General features: G+C 48.0%; 1 protein-coding gene and 1 long non-coding RNA gene across 3 annotated transcripts in view; one reads left to right on the top strand and one right to left on the bottom strand.

Annotated features, from left to right (window-relative positions):
* The window catches only part of ATP5MF (ATP synthase membrane subunit f), a 616,357-nt gene extending 600,573 nt beyond the window's left edge, over positions 1 to 15,784 (bottom strand). Inside the window, exons 1-5 of one of the 2 annotated variants that reach the window (XM_049639312.1) lie at positions 15,700 to 15,784; positions 11,721 to 11,802; positions 11,272 to 11,409; positions 3,819 to 3,926; positions 2,485 to 2,601 (exon numbers count right to left, since the gene is read on the bottom strand). In XM_049639312.1, coding sequence (XP_049495269.1) covers positions 2,485 to 2,601; positions 3,819 to 3,926; positions 11,272 to 11,284 — 238 coding nt within the window. In that variant the 5' untranslated portion in view covers positions 11,285 to 11,409; positions 11,721 to 11,802; positions 15,700 to 15,784. Of the gene's footprint in view, positions 1 to 1,598; positions 1,733 to 2,484; positions 2,602 to 3,818; positions 3,927 to 11,271; positions 11,410 to 11,720; positions 11,803 to 15,699 lie in introns of those variants that run through there. The other variant, XM_049639313.1, reaches the window with a different exon arrangement.
* Positions 15,785 to 16,500: 716 nt separating this feature from the next.
* On the top strand, positions 16,501 to 18,586 carry LOC125928577 (uncharacterized). Its single transcript, XR_007459701.1, has 2 exons — positions 16,501 to 16,928; positions 18,307 to 18,586. It is a non-coding gene; the product is annotated as an uncharacterized LOC125928577 (long non-coding RNA).
* Positions 18,587 to 18,952: the final 366 nt, after the last annotated feature.

Raw genomic sequence — 18,952 nt, 5'->3', positions numbered from 1 at the left:
GTTTGGTCAAGTAGGCATCATGTCTGTCTAGGCATCGACACCTGTCCGCAATTCCCTGCACACCGCCCTCTGGGGAGGGGAGGAAGCGGTGGGGAAGGGCTCCTGCCAAGCAGTCTGTAGGGAAGGCAGCCCTTCCCCTCGAGGCCTCATTAAACACCAGTTCTTGGTGACCCCAGGGGCTGTTGGATCATTTAAAGCTGGTCATGCCTGCTTCCTCCACATCCTGCTGAATTCAGAAGCTGTGCCTGTCCCTGTGACTTGAATGAGGCGGCCCCTTGGGGCAAACTTAAGTGCACTCCTCTCTACAACTGGGCCCTGCTCCAAGGTGGCAGTGGTTGAGAGGAAGGGCACAGGGCTCTCAAGTGTGAGGGGCTTTTTGTTCTGGGCTCATTTCCTTGGAGCGCCTCCTTATCAGTGGCATGGCTGAAGGTATGCCTTAAGCTGGAGCTGCAGACCACCCAGTAAATCGATGACACAGTCTATCTGTGCACCTACCTCCTGCCCCTGAACCTGGAAATGTGAGACTGTCACCTGCAGCCTGCTGGGCAAGTGGGCCTGTTCAAGTTCAGTTACAAGAACAATTTTTATGAGATCGATTAAAGCTTGTTTTTTAAGCTGCGTCTGGTTACTTCAGGGACCCACACCAAGGAGAGGACTCTTGCTCCTGGCTGCGCTCAATGCCTGGCACAAAGCTTCCATACCAGAGCTTGCTTGTCCCCTTTCAACAAACGTGAACCTGCTGGAAGGAAGGAAGGGCCTCTGTACTGGCAGCTGGTGAAGTCTGGAAGCTCAGCCTCTGGAACAGCCACATAGTAGGTCTCCTTCATTTCAGATGCTGGATGATACTTGCTTATTCAAATTTGGATCTTCTAGGAGATAATTAGCTGCAGCATCTCACCCCTTAGACTCCATGCCGTATATGTGCTTACCACACACCTCTCAAGAGGCCAATTCTGGCCCTCATATCACTTTACTGAAGACCTTTTTTTTTTTTTTTAATGTTTATTATTTTTGAGGGGAGTAGAAGGGGGAGACAGAGGATCTGAAACAAGCTCTGTGCTGACAGCAGAGCGCCTGATGCAGGCCTTGAAGTCACAAACTGTGAGGTTATAACCTGAGCTGAAGTCAGATGCTTAACCAACTGACCCACCCAGGCACCCCTACTGAAGACCTTTGATGAAGGGTAAGGATGAAGGTGCTGGAAATGGGCAGCTGTGAGCTTCTGTCAGGGCCTGTGTTTTCCCTCGCTCCCCTGAGTCATCCCACTGAACTTCCTACAGGTTCTGTGGCCTGAGAAATGCAGAAAGGTTGGGGAGGGGAAGGCATTCTTAAGAACTCCAGGCACCAGTTCCCCAGTTCCGTAGATGTAAAACCATCAGCCGACAAGAGGCCAGAAGTATGCAACATTCAAGGCAAAGAGCAGGGAAACCCCTCTGGGCACTTGACAGGCTTAACTAGATGACACCCCCACCTACGGTAAGCTGGGATGAGACCCCAAAGCAGTGGTAGGAAGCCCCCCGTGGATTCAAAGCGCTGGGCATTCCACAAGAACCCCAGCTCTTAGAGGGCAGGGAAATGGCTCAACCAGGGAAGCAGTCTGAGTATCAGTCATCTTTTATTGGACATTAATTCTGAGTTAGGATATGAAAGGATTCAAAGGTCACGGTCAGGAATGCCGAATGTGCCTCCATACTGGGCCCTCTTCAGTGGTACTTGCGTAGCCGCTCATGTTCTGAAGTTAGAAAGGCAAGGTGGTAAGTTTCAGGTAAGGTATAGTGAAAGCACAAGACGACAGGAGGGCTTGCGGCTAAATTCACATAAAAGCGTCCTGAGAACTCCTTTCGGGAGACAACCCAGAACCTGCCTGCCAGCATCTGGGCAGAATCCACAGACCTGGAGGTACAAAGGCATCTCGAGCTAATCTGCTGCCTGGCCAGCCTCTTCCTTCCCAAAAGGAACACACACTCAAAAGTCCCCAAGATTCTGGCCTTCAGAGCTAGCATCACCTGGATTTCACAGACTGGCAAGGGGCCAGACACTGTAAGAAACCGCCCATGAAACCCAGTCCGTGGCTGCCATTGGAGCTGTTTGGGCATCTCCCACCACAGGAGATCCTCTCTGGTCTTAGAACCAGGAAAAGCCACCCTCTTCCAGAGCACTGAACAGACCCTGGATTGTACCACTCAACCTGTTATTCTCTTCGCGCTGGCTGCTGGGAAGATGAAGCTCCGCGGAGCCCTGTAGTACCTTAGAGAACGCTTCCCAAGTGTTACTTTTATCCCAGCTTCATGTCACTTTTTCCTGTATTTTCTCTTTGCCACAACTTTCTCACTTAAAATAACATCCTACATTCTATATTCTAACAAGTCCCTCCCAATCTTTCAATTGTCAGTAGAATGATATACTTGTAAACCTGACCGCAAACCAATACCACCCTGATGAGAGAAACCCCACTGAAGGGAAGGCAGTCTGAGAGACACTCACTGAGTTCCTTGTAACACCGACAATAGTTGAAAAGCACATAAGCTGCCAGCACCATAGAAATTCCAGCAACGCTCCCTTTCTTCACATTGACATACTTGTTGTAATACCGGTAGTAACCTGCAAACAGGAGAGGAGGGCACTTTTTGCTTTGCTGTGAATGAGGCACACACTTCAAAGTGGAGGCTGGCTTAAATTTTCAGGGATCCAGTCCTGCTGTGGCTCTTGAAGCCACTCCCCCGCTAAGTTCACCGGCTGATAAAGGGAAGAGCACAAGTGCCCCATGGGTTTTGCCCCAGGAGCCCAGGACAAGACTCCACTAGGCAGGCCCACCTTGATTCTGCCCCTGTGCTCTCTGGCTCAGCCTGTTAGCCTTTGATCCTACCCCACCCTCACCTCCAGCCCTATGCGATCTTCTTACCCTAATTCTGACCCAAAATCCAACCCCAGTAAGGGCCACTTAGCTGTGGCCAGCTGGGTCAGCCTATCAGGGAAGAAGAAGGCTTTGTGCGATCATCTCTTTCCTGGGTACCCCCACCAGTGAGGAAAGTTTCTGCCCTCTTGGCTCATGGGTTAGTTGACAAAAAAGAATGAAGTGATCCTAGAAGGCCCTAGTTTACAACTGTGAGGGAAGCTGTGAAGGAGCAGTACAGGGAGCTGTGGGCATGAACAGGCCACATTCACTCAGGCTGAGGAGTCAGGGACTGTCGTAAACTAAGTATGGGGAAAAGGCAGAGTATTCTAATCTGGGTTCAGGAAAGGCCTCAGGGCAGAAGGAAACATGGCACACAAGAGCCAGCTACAGGGTGGCCAGAACTGGAAAGAAAAATGGAAGGAAGGTTTCCCCACCCCACCGCCACCACACACACACCCAGGAAGCTGGAGACCACACAGGTCCCCGTGGGGTGATGTGGGTGTCTAATTCTTGGAATGAGGACACTGGTTCCACAGGACTGATTCTGATCATGCACAGCCCGGAAGCATAGATGATTTCAAACATTCGTCCTGGAAGTTTGTTGCCTGGCAGAGATACGAGCATTACATTACAGACTGATGGCTACCATGCTTCAAACTCAATTTCCTCTTTAAGGAAAATCTTATGATGTAAAAATGCTCACAGACATATTTAAGACAAAGGCAGTGGTACTGATTCCAAGCAGCAGAAAACATTTTCTTGGCTGAAATCTCTTAGAGCCAGACTCTGCTAGGACCAGTCACGGAGATCCAGGGGCTAACCACTCATCTCTGTCCTCCTCTCCATAACTTATCAGCCTGAGCTCAGGGCAAAAAGAGACCTGGGTATTTGCTTTTGTTTACACATGTCCATAGGCTCTGACCTCTTTGAAATGCGCCAGCAATGCCTCTAGGGGTGAAATCTCGCATCAGTATCCAGCCTGGCAGCTCTCCTAGCTTCACATCCATGAGCTTCTTCTCTTTCACTGGTACTAAAAAGGAAGAGTAGAAAGACACACTAAAAAATCTCCAGTGAGACAAAGAGCATCCTTCTATGTCACTTATTTCAACCATTCAATAAGATCACTACAGAGAGGTGGCACACAGGTAATATTATGAGTAAATATACCATATTCATTTTAAGTCAGAGTCTGTATAAAGCGACAGCTGTATTAATGAACAAGATTCTGAAGAACAGTAACTATGTAAAAACAACCTAAGGACCATGAGGAAGAAAGTAAAGTGGAGGACCAAAAAACTGTTGCAAAACTAATATTTACATGTATCAGCTCACTGAATCTTCACAGCAGGTGGCTGATGCCTTTATTTTATAAGGGGTAGGGGAGACTGGCTCAGAGAAATTGGGTCAATTGGCCAAGGTCACACGGCATGCAGGGAGCGGAGGCAGTGCTCAACCTCAGGTCGTCAAGATAATCTGATTTCTACTTCAAGCAACCAACCTGGGACCACAGATGTCAAATGACTTAATACAAACCACTCCAAATCATCCACTGGGCCCCAGAAAATATGCCAATGAGAGTCTGGGGACAGAGATGAGGAAGGGCTCCTGGTTGAGGCCATACTGTACTCATCTCAGCTTAAGAGTAAAATAGGAGGGGGACTAGGGAAGACCACAGTGGGGGAGAACTGGGAATGTTCAGATGCTCATAAGAAGGCAATGGTCCGGGGTGCCTGGGTGGCTCAGTCGGTTAAGAGTCCGACTTCAGCTCAGGTCATGATCTCGTGTTTCATGAGTTTGAGCTCCGCGTCAGGCTCTGTGCTGACAGCTCAGAGCCTGGAGCCTGCCTCTGATTCTGTGTCTCCCTCTCTCTGTCCCTCCCCTGCTCATGCTCTCTCTCTTTCTCAAAGAATAAATAAATATTAAAAAAAATTTTTTTTAAATAAGGGAATGGTCTCCCTTTCCATCCTCCCCATAGAGATCAACTTTAAAAAGCTGCTGAGCAGGTATCCTCTTCAGGGTAAGGAGTCAAAGACTACTGTCCTTTCTTAAAGATGACCGACCAGAGAAGGAGCCAGATTAAATCACTCAAAGGTTTCTTCTCCATTTTGGGGATCCAAGGAAAGACTAAAGTTCCTTCAGGAGTCCACTAAGGGGAATCCCACAGATCTCAATATCTCCCAACATTTAACAAGGGCAAGGATTGTTCGGTCATAAACAGAAATACAAGGCTTAATGGCAGCTTCTAACTTGCTATAGGTCATCTGGAGAAGCAGACATTTGGCCCAGATGGACCAGACTGTCTGTCAATAAGCCACAGGTGACAAGTGGAGGCACAAGCCTATGACTTGCATACATAGCTTTAGAGTCATGGTTTAGACTGCCTGTCCCAAACAAACTGGCCCCAACCTTCCATCTAGACTCATCCAACAAATATGGAGCACCTACTGTATGTCAGGCAGCATGCTATGCACTGTGGGTACAGCACTGACTGCAGACAAGAGCCTTGCTCTCAGGAGCCAACATTCTATCGCCAGACAACCATTTCATCCATTCACCATACTTCAGACCCTTTCTGCTTATTCACCTGAGGGCTTTGGTATGTGCAGTGCTCCCAAGCCACCACATGGCTAGCTCAACTTAAATGCTATGTCCTAAAAGCCTTCCTTCCCCCCTCCTTATCTCAAGCACTAGCACTACCCTCCCATATAACCTCCGAGCTCCAGTTTCCTTGTCTATTAAATGGCTATTCCAAGCACTGAATGAGAATCCATGTAAAAGCATTTGGGGTGCCTGGGTTGCTCAGTCAATTAAGCATCTGACTTCAGCTCAGGTCATGATCTCACAGTTCGTGAGTTCAAGTCCCACATTGGGTGAGCTCATGCCCCACTTCAGGTGAGTCTTACTTTCTCTCTCTCTGCCCCTTACTTGCACCCTCTCTCTCTCTTTAAAAAAAAAAAAAAAAAAGCATTTTGAACAGTACTCAGAACTGTCAACTGTTAATATTATTGTTGGAATGTCATTAAGATCTACACTAGGGGCGCCTGGGTGGCTCAGTTGGTTAAGTGACCAACTTGGGCTCAGGTCATGATCTCGCAGTTTGTGAGTTTGAGCCCCATCTCAGGCTCTGAACTGACAGCTCAGAACCTGGAGCCCGTTTCAGATTCTGTGTCTCCCTCTCTCTGCCCCTCTCCTGCGGACTCTGTCTCTCTTTCCTTCAAAAATAAACATTCCAAAAAAATTAAAAAAAAAAAAAAAAGATCTACACTAAGGTGAAACAAACAAAAGACAAAGGTAGAGAAATAAATGGCATACAAACCAAACTTTAATACATTTTTGGGTTTTTTTTTTAATGCTTATTTTTGAGAAATAGGGAGGAAGGGCAGGAGAGATGGGGGACAGAGGATCCAAAGCAGGCTCCGCGCTGACAGCAAAGAGCCTGATGTGGGGCTCAAACCACAAACCGTGAGATCATGACCTGCTGAAGTCAGACTGAACCGAATGATCAACTCAGGCACCCCAAACTTTAGTACATTTTAAGCATAAAGAACTTCAGGGATTAATCACACCCTTTAGTTCTGTGCAGAGAACTGATTAGTTTGGCAGTATTTTTGAAATATGAGACAGTCTCAAATGAACCAAATCTCTGCTGGAGAGTTTAGTGTCTATGATGTTAACCCAACAGCAAACAATAATGTCATTCGAGAATGATTACCTTTCTCTGTCACCCTGTCCAAGCTATTCCTAGGTAAGTTTAATAGTACACATCTTACATGCCATTTCTGTCTTCACTTGGATCAGGAGGCTTTATTTAGTTCAAGAATAACTATATCACATTTATTCTTAACATACTCCATACCTTTGCGACAGTCTCAAAGCCTTCTTGCATGCAGTGAGGAATACAAACAAGCCATTCTAAAACCAACTGGCTTTAAATATGAATACATGGTGGGGAGTGCATGAGAAAGGTATAGATGGAACTAGAATGGCAGAATGTTGCTAACTGTTGACACTAGGTAATGAGTATAAAGCATTCATTACATTATTGTTTCCTTTGTATTTGAAATCTTCCATAATAAAGTTTAAAAATGCTTTTAAGGGGTGCCTGGATGGCTCAGCTAGTTGGTCAAGTGTCCAACTCTTGGTTTCAGCTTAGATCATGTTCTCACCGTCATGGGACTGAGCCCCGTGTGGAGTGCTGCACTGAACATGGAGCCTGCTTGGGATTCTCTCCCTTCCTCCCCCTCTGCCCCTCCCCATGGTCTCCCTCAAGAAAAAAAAATTTATTTAAAAATAAAATTATAAAAAATACAATAAAAATATACATGATTTTAATAATAGGACCACGTTGGGGGAGATGTGCAAAAGAAACACTTTTTCCATTAAAGTTTTTTGTTGGGGCACCTGGGTGCCTCAGTCAGTTAAATGTGCAACTTTGGCTCCGGTCATGATTTCTCGGTTGAGTTCGAGCCCCGTGTCGGGCTCTGTGCTGACAGCTCAGAGCCTGGAGCCTGCTTCAGATTCTGTGTCTCCCTCTCTCTCTGCCCCTTCCCCACTCACGTTCTCTCTCTTAAAAATAAATAAACATTAAAAAATTGAAAAAACAAAAAAAAAGCTTGTTTTTTTGTTTGGTTTTGTTTTTGTTTTTTTGAGAGAGAGTGAGTGCATGCTGGAGAGGGGCAGAGACAGAGGGAGAGAGAATTCCAAGTGTCAGTACAGAGCCTGATAAAGGGCTCAATCTCAGGAACCATGAGATCATGACCTAAGCCAAAACCAAGGGTCAGATATTTAACGGACTGAGCCACCCAGGCCCCCCAAGAAACACCGTATTTTAACATGAAAACATACTCACATCGTGACCACATTCAGGGGCTGGCATGGTGCCTTGGCACATCACAGGAGAAAAGGCCAACAATTTAAAATTTATTTTTCTATATATTTAGACATATAAAGTGTTTCCTTAACAAAAACTAAACATTTATAAGCATGGGGGCGGGGGGGGGGGGGGAATCACATTAGGCTTAAGGAAAGCCAAACACAGCACCATCACAAAACTCCAGGAAATGAACAGATTCATCAGAGATGCATCTATACTTTTTCCAAGAATTTCTCTTAATGGAAGACAAAGACCTCAGTCTTTAGGCAGTCATACTGGAACCCTCCCCCAACACTTCTGCAGTGCCGCACATCCCTCTGCACTCTACCAGTGGTGCAGTGATGAACAGAGTAGACTCAGGGGTCAAGTATTCTGGGTTTAGTGGCTCTTCACTTCTGTGTGCCCTTGGACCAGTTACTGCCCTCTGTGCCTCAGTTTCGTCCTTTGTAAGATAAGGTTAAGAATAGCATTCACCATAAGAAACTCTTAAAAACTGAGAACTGAGGGTTAATGGGGGGTGGGAGGGAGGGGAGGGTGGGTGATGGGTATTGAGGAGGGCACCTTTTGGGATGAGCACTGGGTGTTGTATGGAAACCAATTTGACAATAAATTTCATATATTGAAAAAAAAAAAAGAATAGCATTCACCTTGGTACTTGGCTCTAGGTACTATGTAAATAGATTTTTTTTAATGTTCATTTATTTTTGAGAGAGAATGAGAGGGGTAGAGAGAAAGAATTCTAAGCAGGCTCTGTCCTGTCAGTGCAGAGCCCAACGCAAGGCTCCAACTGTGAGATCATGACCTGAGCCATAATCAAGGGTCGGATGCTTTAACAGACTGAGCCACCCAGGTGCCCCTAGGTACTAAGTAAATGGAAATTATCTTTCTGCCTATGGGCTATGTGAAGGTGGAAACAACACCACACACAGTTCGTGGTCATGGCAGACTTACAGTGAAGGTTGACAAAGGGGTACATGTTTTTGGGAAGGTAGGTGGCTACCTGGCCTGACTTTATGACTTCAAAGAAGCATACTGTCCACCTACTTGAAGAGGCATGAAAATGCTAAGTATCTTCTGAATGCTAAATCCAGCTCCAGGGGTTGGCCAGAGAGTAAAAATTTTAAGCCAGATAGAGCCTCTGTAACACAGTTGCTGGATGTTCTGCTTTGTTTTTTTTTGTTGTTGTTGTTTGTTTGTTTTTTTTTAATTTTTTTTTTCAACGTTTTTTATTTATTTTTGGGACAGAGAGAGACAGAGCATGAACGGGGGAGGGGCAGAGAGAGAGGGAGACACAGAATCGGAAACAGGCTCCAGGCTCCGAGCCATCAGCCCAGAGCCTGACGCGGGGCTCGAACTCATGGACCGCGAGATCGTGACCTGGCTGAAGTCGGACGCTTAACCGACTGCGCCACCCAGGCGCCCCTTGTTTTGTTTTTATAAACCATTTTTGGGGCACCTAGGTGACTCAGTCGGTTAAGTGTCCAACTCTTGATTTTGGCTCTGGTCATCTCACGGTTCTTGAGTTCGAAACCCACATTGGGCTCTGTGCTGACAGTGCAGAGCCTGCTTGGGATTCTCTCTCTCCCTCACTCTCAAAAAACAAATAAATAAACTAAACACACACATACATACATACACACACACACACACACACACACACAAGACATCATTCTTAGTCCACAGGCCATACAAAAACAGACCACAGGAAATCTAGCCCATTGGCCACAGTTTGCTGACCCAATTTCATCTATGCTGTTAATTCATATTTTCATCACTTTGTTAATAAACTAGTGGCTTTATGCTCTGGTGACAGATACCATCTAAATTATCATCAATACTTAGGAGACTTGGGCTTCAATTCCTTCACCTGTCGTGTTGTTGGATGGACCAGAAGTGACATGACCCCGTTCAGTGGTCACAGAGTGAAAGCTGAGATGACTAGCACTGGGCCAGGCAGTGTTTCAAGGACCTTACATGTACTAAGTTGTTTAGTCCTTAGTCCACAGTGCTCATCACTCCACTCTACTTAAACAAGATGCCAAGTCTCAATGCTTCCTTTTCACATGTCATCCTGTTTTAAACAACACAACCACTGTTGATATTCTCATGCCTGTTTCTACAGATGGGAAAAACAGCATCATTCTCATCTGATCCCCTCTTCATTTCTCCATGCTGATATTAAGAATATAGAAATTGGGGCGCCTGGGTGGCTCAGTCAGTTGAGTGTCCGACTTCAGCTCAGGTCACGATCTCACGTTCGTGAGTTCGAGCCCCGCATCAGGCTCTGGGCTGATGGCTCAGAGCCTGGAGCCTGCTTCCGATTCTGTATCTCCCTCTCTCTCTGCCCCTCCCCCGTTCATGCTCTGTCTCTCTCTGTCTCAAAAATAAATAAAAAATGTAAAAAAAAAAATTAAAAAAAAAAAAAAAAGAATATAGAAACTGGGTAAGACACACATGGGTTCATCAACTCTGTTTCAGGCAGGCCACACCACATCTCTGACCATTATTTTCACCTTTAAAATTGGGGCACCTGGGTGGCTCGGTCAGCTGAGCGGGGAATTCTTGATTTCAGCTCAGGTCATGATCGCTGTTTGTGGATGGAGCCCCAAGACTGGCTCTGTGCTGTCAGCACAGATCCTGCTTGGGATTCTCTCTCTCCCTCTCTTTCTTCTCCTCCCCCGTTCACGTGCACTCTCTAAATAAACATATCTTTAATACAATGGGATCAACCTTCCAGACAGAGACTTACTGACAAGGCTACTGTGAGGATCTAGGGTTAAAAAATGGTTTCCATACAAAAAAACAAACAAACAAAAAGTGAGTCAGTACGCTGAGTGTAGATTTATACACACGTCACTGAAAAGCTTGCAGATCATAAGGCCACACTTGCAATTAAAGCTCAGTTTACCACGAGGCCCCAGACACCTAGGTTTGCATCCTAGCTCAGCCCTCTCACTAGTTGTGACCTTGAACAAGCCACTTCACCTCTCTAAGCCTACTCAACGCACATTCAACATATATGCATGCGTCCAACCTTACGTGGCGTCACGCACCATCCTGGGTGTTAGCTCCTCAGGGAGCTTAATTTGAGCTTCAGCTTTGGGAAGAAGGGCAGAAGCTGCGCGTAGGATTCAAATGCAAAGCGCCTGGGTGACGGCGGGGACAACTATAGCGATACTTCTGCGAGGGGGTGGGGTGGGAGCCGGAGGTGGTGCATTCCCAAATTTGCAAACGCGTCGTCCGGCTGCCCTCACCCTCCCCGCTGCAGCCGAGAGACATGGGCCCTTGGGCAGGCGGGCGGCGCGGCTGAGCGAGGGAAGAAGGGTCGAATGGTGTAGGACCCTGAGCAAAGGGTCCGGTGCGCCTCCGGTGAGGCCGCAGAGAAGGCCCTGAATGAAGGGCAGGCGGCTCCGCAGCCCCCTCCCCTCCCAGTGCGGCTCTGAGCCCCGGACCCCGGATCCTGCCCTCAATCTTGTAACCTTAACCGGGTACAGGTACTCACCGGGCGACGCCATCTTGGAGTCCTGGGTGTCCGCTGTACCGGGCCGCGCGAGGACTGCTGGGTAGGGAGCACGCGCCCTCGCGGGAGCGTGGAGCAAAGGTTCATGGGAAGCAGGTCGCGCCTGGTGCGGGGCTGGAGCTGCAAGTGTGCCATAGGGGGAAGGGCAAAGTCCGGGTATTCCGTCGTAGAAAGCGGGGAATGGGGTAGGGAGGGAGGTGGGTGGGGGACGGGGTGGTGGTGGTGGTAGGGCTCAGCCTGGGCTTCCCATCATAGGAGGGAGGAGGCTGGAAGGGAGCCAGAAATGGGAAGTAAGGAGAAAAGAGCGTCCTGGCTTTCTTACTTTGTCGCCTTAAAATTGTTGTGGGAATTTACAGGGGCATATGAAGACCTTTCCTCCCAACTGTGTTGGATGGGAGATAAGCTGGGACTCTCACAGAATTCCTAGTTACCAGAAAAGCTGGTGTCCAGGCTTGGGCTCCATGTAGGTTTGATGCAAGCATAGCTTTATGTGTCCCAGCTCTGGGCTGGGCTCTGAAGACAGAAAAAAGCAAGACCTAGGGTTACACAACTCCAGCCCTTCTTTCTGCCACTTCTTTTCCATGCACAATGATGTCTCACCACCATCTTGGTTGTTTTTGTTTTGTTTTGTTTTGTTTTGTTTTGTTTTTTTCTGGAAAGGCCACGATAACCATTACTGGTTAAGAAATTCTGACTTGGGCAAGATGCTTCAATTCCCTTAATCTCTCTTCCTTCTCTAAAGTAGGGGTGTACTTGGAGCACCACTGGCAGGGGAGCTTCCTGCCTTTGTACACATGGGATTGCACAATTTTCCTCCCTATTCAAGAAAGAGCCCAAGTATGAAAAACAGAAGGATTTGTGGAAATACATACATACATACATACATACATAGGATTTGTGGTTATGTGAAAACAATGAGAAATAAAACCTGGGGTCACCACGCACAGATTTCCCCAAGACCCATGATTTCTAACCCTTAGCTATTGATCTTCAGAAGAAAACAGGGACAAGGAAGGGGTGAACCCCAGGATCCTGCTGTCCCTGGAGCATCATGTAAACCTCCTGGACTAGAGGCTCAATGCCAGGATCTGCACCTTGGGCAAGAGGGCTGTAATTTACTATTTTCCTAGGTCCATCAAGAAAATGGACTCCTCAGGGTACCTGGGCTCAGTTAGTTAAGGATTTGACTCTCGATTTCAGCTCAGGTCACGATCTCATGGTTGGTGAGTTTGAGTTCTGCATCGGGCTCTGTGCTGTCCCGTGTGCTCTCTCAAAAATAAAAAAAAAATAAAAAAAGGGAAAAGAAAATGGACTCCTCCCTGGGGCAGAGATCCATTTTCTTGACATTTGTCTCCTTATAGTTTAATTCATTTGGAATACCTTTTCTTTCCTTCCTCCTCTGAGAACAAAAACAAAAAACAAACAAACAAAAAACCCAGTGCTCTCTGAGGAGCCTTTGAATGGCATGTTCTTGTGTTGCCAGAAAATTTCTCCTTAAGTCCTGACAAGTTCAATAAGTTGTCACCAGCAGTGTGTGGGGGTGTGGGAGTAGGAGTCATCATACCCATTAAGATTTGTTCTAAAAGGATTTGCATTTCTGGGGGTGACATTGGGATTTGGTTTCCAGAGGGGATAGGGCAACTGTTAGACAAAAAGTTGTGGCCATTGCAGTTTTGGTGACCTTGAGAGATGTTTCCTTTCACCACAGATATACCAGGGAGAACCACCCTGTAACAGGGAGCTCCTTACAAGTTAACAAAGGCTATTGTGATAATTGTCTCATTCAACATGGTGCTGGGGGATAGGGTTCATTACCTTCACTTATCAAACAAGATTCCTTCTGATTCTTTTCTTATTGGCAAGTACATCATGGTAGCATCAATCAGTTGTCAGCTTATTTTCCTGCTTCTTCCACTATAAAAATTGAGCTCCTTAAATTAAAGCTCTGTTTCTGAACTCAAAGCGCGGCTGTCTCATTCAAGATGTTCAATAGGTGTTAAATTATTGTGAGATCAGAGAGGAAAATGAGCAAAACAATAAATGAAAAAACCACAGAGACAGCAATTGAAGAAGTCACTATGCTCAATACATTAGAAGTACAAGGAGCATGTCAGCATGCCATCTCAGTGCACCAAAGGTGAATAAGGCCCCAAGTGCATTTCTAGTATAATAAGAAAAGGGGCTTTAAAAATCACAGAGTGGGAGGGGCTCCTGGGTGGCTCAGTCGGTGAGTGTCGGACCTCAGCTCAGGTCATGATCTCACAGTCTGTAAGTTAGAGCCCCGCGTTGGGCTCTGTGCTGACAGCTCAGAGCCCAAAGCCTGCTTCGGATTCTGTGTCTCTCTCTTTCTGCCCCTCCCCCCGCTCATGCTCTGTCTCTCTCTGTCAAAAATAAATAAACATTAAAAAAAAATTTTTTTTAAATCACAGAGTGGGAGAGAAGCAAAGTTCTAATGGCAAGGAGGCACGAGGGGGTAGCGCAGAGAGGATACACCTGGTGCAAAGTTAGCCACCAGTAGTGAAATGAGAGGAGTTGAAGAGTGAACAAAGAAATCCTGGAGGATCTGGTATATATGCAAGTAAAGAGAAATAGAACAGGAGGATTGCAACAGGGGAGAGAGCAGGTTAAAAGAAACAATAGAACACAGAAAACAATAAATGAGAAGTTAATTTCAAAAGGCACAAAGCTTAGGGAGCCTGGGTGGCTGTCATTAAGCATCTAACTTCGGCTCAGGTCATGATCTCATGATCTCTTGGTGAGTTTGAGCCCCATCTTGGGTGAGTTCGAGCCCTGCTTCAGGTGAAAAACACGAGCCCCGCTTCAGGTGAGCCCCGCTTCTCTCTCTCCTTCTCTGCTCCTTGTGGGATTTTTTTCTGCCCCTTGCTCACTGGCACCCTTTCTCTAAATAATAATAATAATAATAATAATAATAATGGCACAAAGATTAGAAATAAAGTTTATACCATAAATCATGAAGACAAAATGAGAGATGAGGGAAAATAAAAATAAATGAAACTATAAAAGGCGGTTGAGGGGCACCTGGGTGGCTCAGTGGTTAAATGTCCGACTTCGGCTCAGGTCATGATATCGCGGTTTGTGAGTTCAAGCCCCATGTCGGGCTCTGTGCTGACGGCTCAGAGCCTGGAGCCTGCTTCAATTCTGTGTTTCCTCCTCTCTCTGCCCCTCCCATGCTCATGCTCTGTCTCTGTCTCTCAAAAATAAATGTTAAAAAAATTAAAAATAAAATAAAAGGCAGTTGAAAAAATTAAAAATGGGTATCAACAAAAATATAGCACATTATGAAGAGAATTCATAATTCACTGCTGTAGAAAACACAAAGAACTGAAAAGCAAGAAAAAATGGTACAAAATGCCAAATTAAATGATGAAGGGATCAATGAAAGGGAAATGGGGAGGAAGGTGTGAATGTGTGTTAAAATGGAGAAATACACAGTCTTAGGAAGATTGCAATATAATAAAAAACAGAAGGGACTGTCTTTGAGTGGTTCTAACAGATAACCACAGACTGGGAAATTTAAACAACAGAAATTCGTTTCTCATAGTTCTGGAGACTGGAAGTTCAAGATCAGGTGCCTGCAGATTCACCTCTTGGTAAGGGCTCTCTTCCTGGTTTGCAGATGGCTGCCTTCTCATTATATCCTCATGTAGCAGAGAGCCTCCTTCTTGTGTGTCTTATAAGGGCGCTAATCCTGTCCAGAGGGCTACACCCTCATGATTTAATTACCTCCCAAAGACCCCTCCTCCTAAATACCATCGCATTGGGGATTAAGGTTTCAACAAAAGAATTTTTAGAAGACACAAACATGTAGTCCATAACAGGAATCTAAAGAAGTGATGTAAACAGAATTAAATGGTGATTTTCCTGAAGAATCTGTCCCTGCCACTTTCAGCATGTGGGCAGAGTGGACTTACCTAAGCTAAGTTTGCTGACCACAGCATGCTGGTGATTGGAATTGACAGACTGTCTGGGGCAGGGGTGTGTGTGGTGGTGGTGGGTGGGGGATGACTGTATTTAAGATTACAGGGACCTGGTGAACTAATCTCATTTTATCCTGAAATGTGATTGTCACATCACCCACAAGGGCCCTGACACTTCCCAGGATGGGCACGAGCCCAAGTGTTTAGCATTCCCTTTCTTTTTCTTTCTCCTCCTTTTGCAGACCCAGAACCTCTGACCACAGTGCTCATTGGGGCTCTGATTTTTATTGTTGTTCAAAGGTTCTACCTACATTTTCATCTCTGGTTTGTGCCACATGCGGTAAGGACTTGTCAGGATTCAGTCTCCTCAAGGTCTGCCCAGCCCCTGCCCACCCGACCCCTCTGTTCTCTGGATTGGGGAGAGGGCTGCATCTTTTTTCAAAAGCTGCAAAAGCCTTGCTATGAGGAATACCTGGCATCCGTTCCTTCTGACGCTCATTTTCACTCGTGTGTTCTGCAAACAGATCTTACTGCTGACAACGCTTTCGTACAGTCACTTCAATTTCCCTTGTCAGCCAGAGTTTTCCAAGCTGTCTGAGATTGCTCATAACACTGGGGTCATTGTCTCACAATGTCCTTTGTTCTGGTGATGTGCTCTCCAACAGGATTGGAAGTTGGGTATTTCCTTCTGAAGCCAATGGGGCTCAGCCTGGTGTTTCCTTACTTCTTATTTTCTTTCTTTTTAATGGTTTTTTTTTTTTTTTTAATTTTACTTTTTGAGAGACAGAGTTGGGGGGGGGCATGGGGAGGGATACAGAGAGAGAGGGAGACACAGAATCCAAAGCAGGCTCCAGGCTCTGAGCTGTCAGCACAGAGCCGGAGGCTGGTTTGGAACCCACCAACACTGGGATCATGACCTGAGCGGAAGTCGGACAACGTAAGTTCAACCGACCGACTGAGCCACCCAGACGCCCCTTCCTACTTTTTCTTTGGCTTCCTCAAGGGTAGAAGTAGATACGGTGAGAAGTGGGAACCTGAGTCTATGCCTGAGAATCAGGAGAGGAGCAGCGGGTCAGAATGGTCACCTCTGTAGAGTCAGCTTTAAAGGGCTCCAGGAAGGAAGGGACCAGCAGAAGGACAAAAGCTGGAGGGCCTCCACTGGGCGCCAAGACTGTGTCCAGTACAGGTCCTGGCGACCGGGGCTTTTATCCCCACCCCTCCACCACCACCACCACCACCCCCCCCCCCCCCCGCCCCCCCCACACCCCGCCAATCTTCAGCTGAGGCTCCGGGCACGTCACAATGGGACTTGGTGCTAGTCACCATCCCCACCTGACTCTCGCAGAGAAGTCATCCTCTGCCCGAAGAATAACAAGACTAGAGGGCCGATTTGCCCTTCCGGACTCTCCCGCGCTCCACCGGAATTCTCCATCTTTCCAGGCCTAATACCGGCGCTCCTCCTCCCCACCTTCCCCGCCCGGAAGGCAATGCGGGCACCATTGCGCCCTGGGGAGACTGGAGGGGCCTCTCCATCCTGCCTCCGCCAGCCAGTGCACTGGCCTTCACCTTCCTTGGTCCTGGCGGTTTTCGTGCAGTGTCTCTAGTGGACCCTTCAAGATTTCAAGCCCGAGGAAGCCTGGCTGGCTCAGTCGGAGGAGTGTGCTACTCTTGATCTCCCGGGTCGTGAGTTAGAACCCTACGGTGGGTGTAGATATTACAAACAAATAACCTTTAAAAAATTATTTTTTCAAGACGAGCCAGGTGCGGAGGCGACGTGGGGGCCTCCATCCTCAACAATGGGCGATTGGGGCCCACAGATGACCGTCTGCTCCCTTCTCCGCCCCGCCTCTGGGGAAGGGGAGATCGGTAGGCCGCTACGCCTTGGGAGCGGCCTCTGCCTCCTAGACTTCTGGGCGCCAGCGTCTGGGTTGAGAAGGGAAGTCGATGCGCAAAGTGGGAAGGGGGCTCCCAGACAGTCATTTCGATGTGGCGAACACCCGTGTTCAGGGCCGTATCACTCTCCCCCAGGAGGCGGTGGGCAGCTAACTTCTCTCTTACCCTCCCCTTCCCTGCGCCCAGGCCTCCCCGCCTCCCCAGAGCAGAAGCCTGCGCTCCGCAGGTGGAAGCGCGCCCAGGGCCAGGCTCTGGCCTCACCCCCGGCGGCGTCCGGCCCACCCCCCTGCTCCTCCCAGCCTCGCTCCACCCTGGGCGCCTCCAGCCGGAAAGCGTGGGGGCGTGGGGAGGAAGGCTGGGTAGAGTCCTGCAGGCGGATCGTGTGGACCCCTTTTTTTTTTTTTTTTTTGCATCTAAACGGTTTCCTGCTCCTTGAACCTTCTCTCCAAAGTTCATTTCAGGTTTTCTTTAGGGTGCTTGCGGACCATGGACGGTGTCTGGGGAGTATAACTGAGCCTTAAACGGTGTTTACCTCCAAGTTGGACTGCTGGTCCCAAGCAACCGGAGTCGGGGATGACCCTGACCTTGCGTCTGGTTCTGTAACTCCCACCTTCCCGGGGTGGGCTTTCCTTGATGGGATCTGAACCCCCACCAGTGGCGCAGGGACCCAATGCTGGGCGGGTGGTCCTTGATACTCTGCCGCTAAATTCCCCGGAGGAAATCCCCTTCCCTTTCACTGAGGTGATTGCCTTGAACTCAGTGGGTGCCACGTAGGGTCCCAGGGTCTGATCCGAGATCGCATCTGCGAGGGGAGAGCCCGGGGCAGAGCGCTTGGCTTCTGGAGAGGCTCTGGAGCGGCTGGCGCGGGTGAATTGGAGAGCAGGGGCTGGCGAGCGGCGGAGACCGCTGTCGGGGGAGGCTCACCCGCAGGAGGGAGGGAGCGATCGGTGGCACCTGCATCCCCTCCTTTTCCCCTCCCCCATGCCCGCCACCTGGCACGCGTGGGGGATCAGGCTCCGCAGACATCCGGAGCCTGGAAGGCCACAGAGAGAGGCCGGAGGGGAGCGCCGTGATGACCCCTCCCTCGGGTGGAGGGCCTAGGGGCACAAGCAATGATTTTCAGGTTATGAACGGGGCGGGGGTGGGGTGCAGTTTATTCCAGAGATACTTGTATTCCCCATGACAGGATCAGCTGCAAGTGCGTTCCCGTGCAGACACTACTGATACATTTTCAGAACCGAGCGACTATGAAGGAAGACGAACCGTGAGGTGAGAACTACGTCTTGACCTCAAAGCTCTGTGCTTTTCGTCGTGGGAAGTCTCAGGATTGTTACTGACAGTTACACTTAAGAGCTCATTACAGATCATTGGGCCGAATTGGCACTGAGCCGCTTTGTGGGAAATTGATGAAAATTTACATCTATAAAAGAGTGGACCATTTCACAATATATACATATATCAAATCATTCTATTGTTTACCTGAAACGAATACAGTGTTATATGTCAATAAAAAATAGTACATATGCAGCGGGCACCTAGCCTCCGACTCTTTTTTTTATTTTTTCACATTTATTTCTGAGAGACAGAGAGAGACAGAGCACGAGCAGGGGAGGGGCAGAGAGAGAGGGAGACACAGAATCTGGAGCAGGCTCCAGCTCTGATCTGTCAGCACAGAGCCCGATATGGGGCTCAAACCCACGAGAACCGTGAGATCATGACCTGAGCTGAAGTCAGACGCTTAACGGACTGAGCCACCCAGGCGCCCCTAGCCTCCGACTCTTGATCTCTGCTCAGATCTTGATCTCAGGTTCCCGAGTTCAAACCCTGCCTTG

The sequence above is a fragment of the Panthera uncia genome, chromosome E3 (genome assembly GCF_023721935.1).
Source record: "Panthera uncia isolate 11264 chromosome E3, Puncia_PCG_1.0, whole genome shotgun sequence".
NCBI lineage: Eukaryota > Metazoa > Chordata > Mammalia > Carnivora > Felidae > Panthera > Panthera uncia.
Note: the sequence above shows the minus strand (reverse complement) of the source record. Positions and strands in the feature narration are given on the sequence as shown.